This window comes from Solanum dulcamara, chromosome 2, assembly GCF_947179165.1.
Source record: "Solanum dulcamara chromosome 2, daSolDulc1.2, whole genome shotgun sequence".
In the NCBI taxonomy this organism is placed as follows: Eukaryota; Viridiplantae; Streptophyta; class Magnoliopsida; order Solanales; family Solanaceae; genus Solanum; species Solanum dulcamara.
Window position 1 is genome coordinate 34588116 of NC_077238.1, and position 5742 is coordinate 34593857.

Consider the following 5742-nt stretch of genomic DNA (forward strand, 5'->3'; position numbering starts at 1 on the left):
TTATGACATGTTGTGATTAATTGGTATGAGTCTTGGAAGCTGTCCAGGGGTGAGGGTGCTCCCCCAGCTATGTGGTAGGAGTTCGTAGCCGCCTTCCTCGGTCACTTCTTGCCTCTAGAGCTACGGTGGGCAAGAGTTGATAGATTTTTACAGCTAAAGCGGTGAGGTAGGAGTGTTCGAGAGTATAGCTTGGTGTTTGAGTCTCTGGCCCGATATGCACCAACTATTGTAGCAGATATGGAGGATAGGATATATCAATATGTGATAGGGTTGGATTGTTATTTAGTTGACAGTAGTATGTCAATGGCATCTCAAGTCGGTATGGACATCGCTCGATTATAGGCCTACACACAGGGAATGGAGGACCGACATAGGGGGGATCATTTTGGTAGAGATCGTGACAAGAGGCCGCCTAAGAGGTCTAGATTAGCAGGGTATTCTGGAGATTTCTGAGGTGGGCAGTTTCAACAGCAGTCCAGTAGGTATCTTCCTCTGTTAAGCCAGGGTATGTAGTCTACCGGCAGATGATTTGATGGCACAGGGCCGTCTGGGACCGGCCAGAGTTATAGAGCATCAGGTTCGCAGACAAGCAGAGGTTCTGGTCAGTCCAAGCCCCCTATGCCTCGGTGTTCTTATTGTAGAAGATCACATCTTAGATAGTGCTACTGAGCTATAAGAGCCTGCTTTTCATGTGGCTATCAAGGCCATATCATGTGAGATTGTCTGTTGGCGAGCGGTTTAGATGGTGCAGTTCAGCCGACAGGATCAACTATTAGTTTATCATCTACCCCTCCAGCTATACGTCCTGCGGGATGAGGTATGATGGTACTAGCGGGCTGCGGTTGAGGCCGTGGCAGAGTTTTTGATTCTAGTGGTCCTTCAAACTACATATATGCATTGGCTAGCTGCCAGGATCAGGAGGCATCGCCAAATGTTGTCATAGGTATATTATTGGTTTTCTGTCGATCTGTATATGCACTGATTGATCCAGGATCTACTTTATCATATATCTCTTCACTCATTGCTAGTAAAATCAGAATAACTCCCGAACCTATTAAGCCATTTGAAGTAGCTACATCAGTTGGGGATTTTATTATAGCTAGGTAGGTATATAAAGATTGTTCTGCGATTATATGTAATCGTTGCACTAAAGCGGATTTGGTGGAGTTAGATATGATAGAATTTGATGTTATTATGGGGATAGACTGGTTAGCTTCCTATTATGGTAATGTCGACTACCAGAAAAAGATAGTCCGATTTCAATTTCCAGGGGAACTAGTGGTAGAATGGATTGGTAGTACAGCACCGCCGAGGGATAAGTTTATTTCATACCTCAAGGCTAAAAAAATGATTCAAAAAGGCTATACTTATCATCTGGTTTGGGTACATAATACTAAAGCCGAGACACCTATTCTCCCGTCAGTTCCAGTAGTCAATGAATTCCCAGATGTATTCCCGGATGAGCTTCCAGGTCTTCCCCCTAAACAGGAGGTAGAGTTCATGATAGATTTCCTATCGGATACTCAAACTATATCCATCCCTCTGTATAGAATGGTGCCGGTGGAATTAAAAGGATTGAAGGAACAACTGAAAGACTTATTAGACAAAGGCTTCATTAGGCCCAGCACATCACCCTAGGGAGCGCTGGTATTATTTGTAAGAAAGAAAGACAGGTCACTACAGATGTGTATTGACTACAAATAATTAAATAAGAGGACTATAAAGAATAAATACCCCCTCCCCTGGATTGACGATTTATTTGATCAGTTACAGGGTACCAAATAGTTTTCGAAGATTGATTTACGCTCGGGATACCATCAGGTATGGGTACGAGATGTAGATATTCTGAAGACTACTTTCAGGACCCAGTATATGCATTATGAATTTAGGGTGATGTCTTTTGGCCTGACTAATGCTCCAGCAATATTTATAGATTTGATAAATCAGATATTTCGAGCGTACCTTAACATGTTCATGATTGTATTTATTGATGTTATTCTGGTTTACTCACGATCAATAGAAGAGCACTTCGATCATCTAAGAATAGTACTTGGCATACTTTGGCAACAAAAATTATATGTTAAATTCTCCAAATGTGAATTCTGGTTAACCTCCGTGGAATTTCTGAGGTATATTATCGGAGTAGATGGCATTCGGGTCGATACACAGAAGATTGAAGCTATACAACATTGGCCTAGGCCTACTACACTAACAGAGGTAAGCAGCTTTCTGGGGTTAGCTGGGTATTGCAGAAGATTTGTAGAGAATTTTGCTTTGATTGCATCACCCTTAACAAAGTTAACATAGAAGGCAGAAATTTCATTGGACTGACGCTTGCGAACGCAACTTTCAATTATTAAAGGAAAAATTAACCACAGCTCTAAGTTTAGCCCTTCCACAGAAGTCAGATGGGTATGTTATTTACTGTGATTCTTCTGGTATTGGGATAGGTTGTATGTTAATGCAGCATGGTCAAGTCATAGCTTATGCTTCCCGGCAGCTTAGACCGCACGAGAGAAATTATCCCACTCATGATTTAGAATTAGCCGTGGTGATTCATACCTTGAAGATATGGCGACATTACTTATATGTGGTCCACATTGATATTTATACAGACAACAAGAGTCTTTAGTATATTTTTAAGCAAAAGGAGCTAAATTTGTGGCAGAAAAGATGGCTTGAATTATTAAAAGATTATGATATCGATATTTTATATCATCCAAAAAAAGCCAATGTGGTAGCTGATGCACTTAGCCGTAAGTCTATGGGCATTTTGACTGATGTACCACTGGATAAGAAAGAATTGGTCCGTGAAGTTCATCAGTTAGCCAGTCTTGGAGTTCGTTTGGCCGATTCTGGAGATGCTGGGATTTCTATCCGAGAAGTTGTTGAATCATCACTAATGGAAGAAGTAAAACGGCGTCAGTTCAAGGATCCCCGTCTGCTACAGTACAGAAATGTGGCTCTTAACAATAAAAGGACTTAGTTCAAATTTTTACCTGATGGAGTATTATTATATGAAGGCAAGATATGTGTACCCGGCGTTGTAGGGCTGCGGCAGCAAATTATGGGCGAGGCACATAATGCTCGGTATTCTGTTCATCCTAGATCCATAAAAATGTATCATGACCTAAAATATTTGTATTGGTGGGATGGGATGAAAAGAGACATTTCGGAGTTTGTTGGTCAGTGCCCAAACTGTCAGCAAGTTAAGATCAAGCATCAAAAGCCTGCTGGATTACTACAAAAAATGGAAATTCGTGCTTGGAAATGGGAAAGAATTAACATGGACTTCATTATCGGATTACCGCGTACGAAGGTATTATTCCATTTGTGTTATTGTTGACAGACTAATGAAATCAACCTATTTTATTCCAGTCAGGGCTATGTATTCGATTGAGGATTATGGAAGATTGTATATTAAGGAGATAGTAAGGCCACGGAGTTCCTATATCTATTATAACCAACAGAGGTACCCAGTTTACAGCTAACTTCTGGAGGTCGTTCTATGAAGGATTAGGGACTCAGGTGAGTCCTAGCACCGTATTTCATCCTATATTCAATGGACAGTCCGAGCGCACTATTCAGACGTTGGAAGATATATTGCGGGCCTGTGTAATTAATTTCAGAGGTAGCTGAGATGATCATTTGCCACTTATTGAATTTGCTTATAATAATAGCTACTATTCCAGCATTCAGATGGCACCGTATGAAGCCTTATATGGTAAGAAGTTTAGATCCCCAATTGGTTGGTTTGACGTGGGAGAGACTAAATTAATTAGGCCAAATGTGGTACAGCAAGCTGTTGATAAGGTAAAGCTTATTCGAGAGCAGTTATTGGCTACCTAGAGTCGACAAAAATCATATATAGATAAGTGACATCGACCGCTACAGTTTCAAATTAGTGACTGGGTATTTATGAAGGTGTTTCCTATGAAGGGTGTTATGAGGTTTGAGAAAAAGGGTAAGCTTAGTCCGCGGTATATCGGACCGTATCAGATTACCCAGAGGATAGGCGAAGTTGCCTATGAGCTAGACTTACCAGCAGATCTGGAGGTAGTGCACCCAATATTTCATGTGTTTATGCTTCGTAAATGTGTTGGTGATCCCTCCAGAATATTCCCTATAAAAGATGTACAAATAACGATAGAGATATCTTATGAAGAACAACCCATAGCCATTTTAGATCGTCATGTGAGAAGATTGTGTACCAAAGATGTACCTTCTGTCAAGGTTTTGTGGGGGAACAATAACTGATAAAAAATGACCTGGGAGGCTAAAAGCAAGATAAAGAAGAAATACCCGCACCTGTTTCCTATATCGTCATGTAACTTAAAATTCGTTAATTGATTAAATTAATTAGTAATTAATTATGTATGCTGCCCATATAAAGAGTCCTCTCTAGGATACTTGTCATGACCCAATCCCGTAGGCCGCGACTGTGGTCTTACTTGGACCCCCGTATACGTACCTATCAGCTACACTTAAGTTGAACCGTATGTGATGTGATACTATACACAAACTACAATAGGTCAAAAACGTTTTTTCATAAACCTGTAGCCTCATTCACCTATATCATAACAGGAAAGGGAACGTGAGCCAATGAGGCTGCCATACCATAAAAACATCTGCAATACGTCATATGAGCACAACTGGAATGAACTTACAAATAACCCACACACACATATCTACAAACCTCTAAGAGTAATAACTGTATTATATGGCAGGACAGGGCCCCCGTTGTACCCCTGAATAAATAAATATGTAAATCAAATGATCAGTATAAAAAATTAGTCTCCAGAACAGTGGAGCACTTCCAACATAGCTGAGAGGAAATCCTAAGCTGACGGATCTCCAAAATGAACACATGTACCTGCGGGCATGAAATGCAGCCCCCCGAGAAAAGGGAGGTCAGTACAATATATATACTGAGTATGTAAAGCATAACACATCATAACTGAGACCATAATTGAAATAGGGATGCAGGGGATAAGTATAATAATTTAACGATTTACTGTACCTGTACCTTAGTACACGTAATCATATACATGATCATATGCTATGCCCAGCTCTCTAGTGAACTCAGTGTCTAATCATTTCATCATATTCACGTGTCATCATATCATCATATATTTTGCTTTATCATATTATCATATATGGAATCATATCATCGTATACGGTATAATCTTATTGTGTATGTCATTGTATTACATCCGGTTCACTACGGGGCTCGGGGTCACAAATGTATCACTCTAATCTCATATGCATGCCTACATATAGTATTCGGCCCTTTAGTGAGGGACTCGGTGAATGGAGTAGTGTACGTCTATAGCATTCTATTATAATATACATATTATATCAGACCCCTCTAAGGAGAGACCCGGTGTTCCTTTCTTATTTCGCCACATATACCATCATATCACACCTCACGTACGGAATCGTCTCCTCGTGCATAGAACTGCATACATCCGGCCCGAGATATGGTGAAAGAAGTAGTAAAACTATGCACGATAACATTTTCGGCCCATTGTGGGACTCGAGGAAGGATGGGTTACAGTATGCACGACTAGAGTAGTGAAAAACCATATGCAACTAAGTAATTATTTGAGACTCGATGAAACAGTCAAGTGAACTGTCACCTAAAGACCAGGGGAGTAATTATCCGAGGTACCCCTTTAGATGTCATTAGGTCTTACATCATTTGGGGCTTCAAGGATCACATACATGCATCAAGATAATGCC

The 5742-nt window shown here is 40.5% G+C and overlaps 1 protein-coding gene across 1 annotated transcript; it reads left to right on the forward strand.

Annotated features, from left to right (window-relative positions):
- Nucleotides 1–1194: 1194 nt before the first annotated feature.
- Nucleotides 1195–4257, forward strand: LOC129871127 (uncharacterized). The gene is made up of 6 exons (XM_055946010.1): nucleotides 1195–1544; nucleotides 2130–2217; nucleotides 2363–2453; nucleotides 2730–2939; nucleotides 3024–3319; nucleotides 3940–4257. The coding sequence occupies exons 1-6, from the start codon at nucleotides 1195–1197 to the stop codon at nucleotides 4255–4257; spliced, it is 1353 nt and encodes a 450-aa protein (XP_055801985.1).
- The last annotated feature ends 1485 nt before the right edge of the window (nucleotides 4258–5742 follow it).

Excerpts from the sequence above, each read along its gene's own strand:
- LOC129871127 (XM_055946010.1), top strand. The coding sequence starts at position 1,195 with ATGGGGATAGACTGGTTAGCTTCCTATTATGGTAATGTCGACTACCAG. Across the intron at positions 1,545-2,129 it reads CAAACTATATCCATCCCTCT|GTATATTATCGGAGTAGATG; the intron begins GTATAGAATGGT and ends GGAATTTCTGAG. Across the intron at positions 3,320-3,939 it reads TCGGATTACCGCGTACGAAG|GGTGTTATGAGGTTTGAGAA; the intron begins GTATTATTCCAT and ends TTTCCTATGAAG.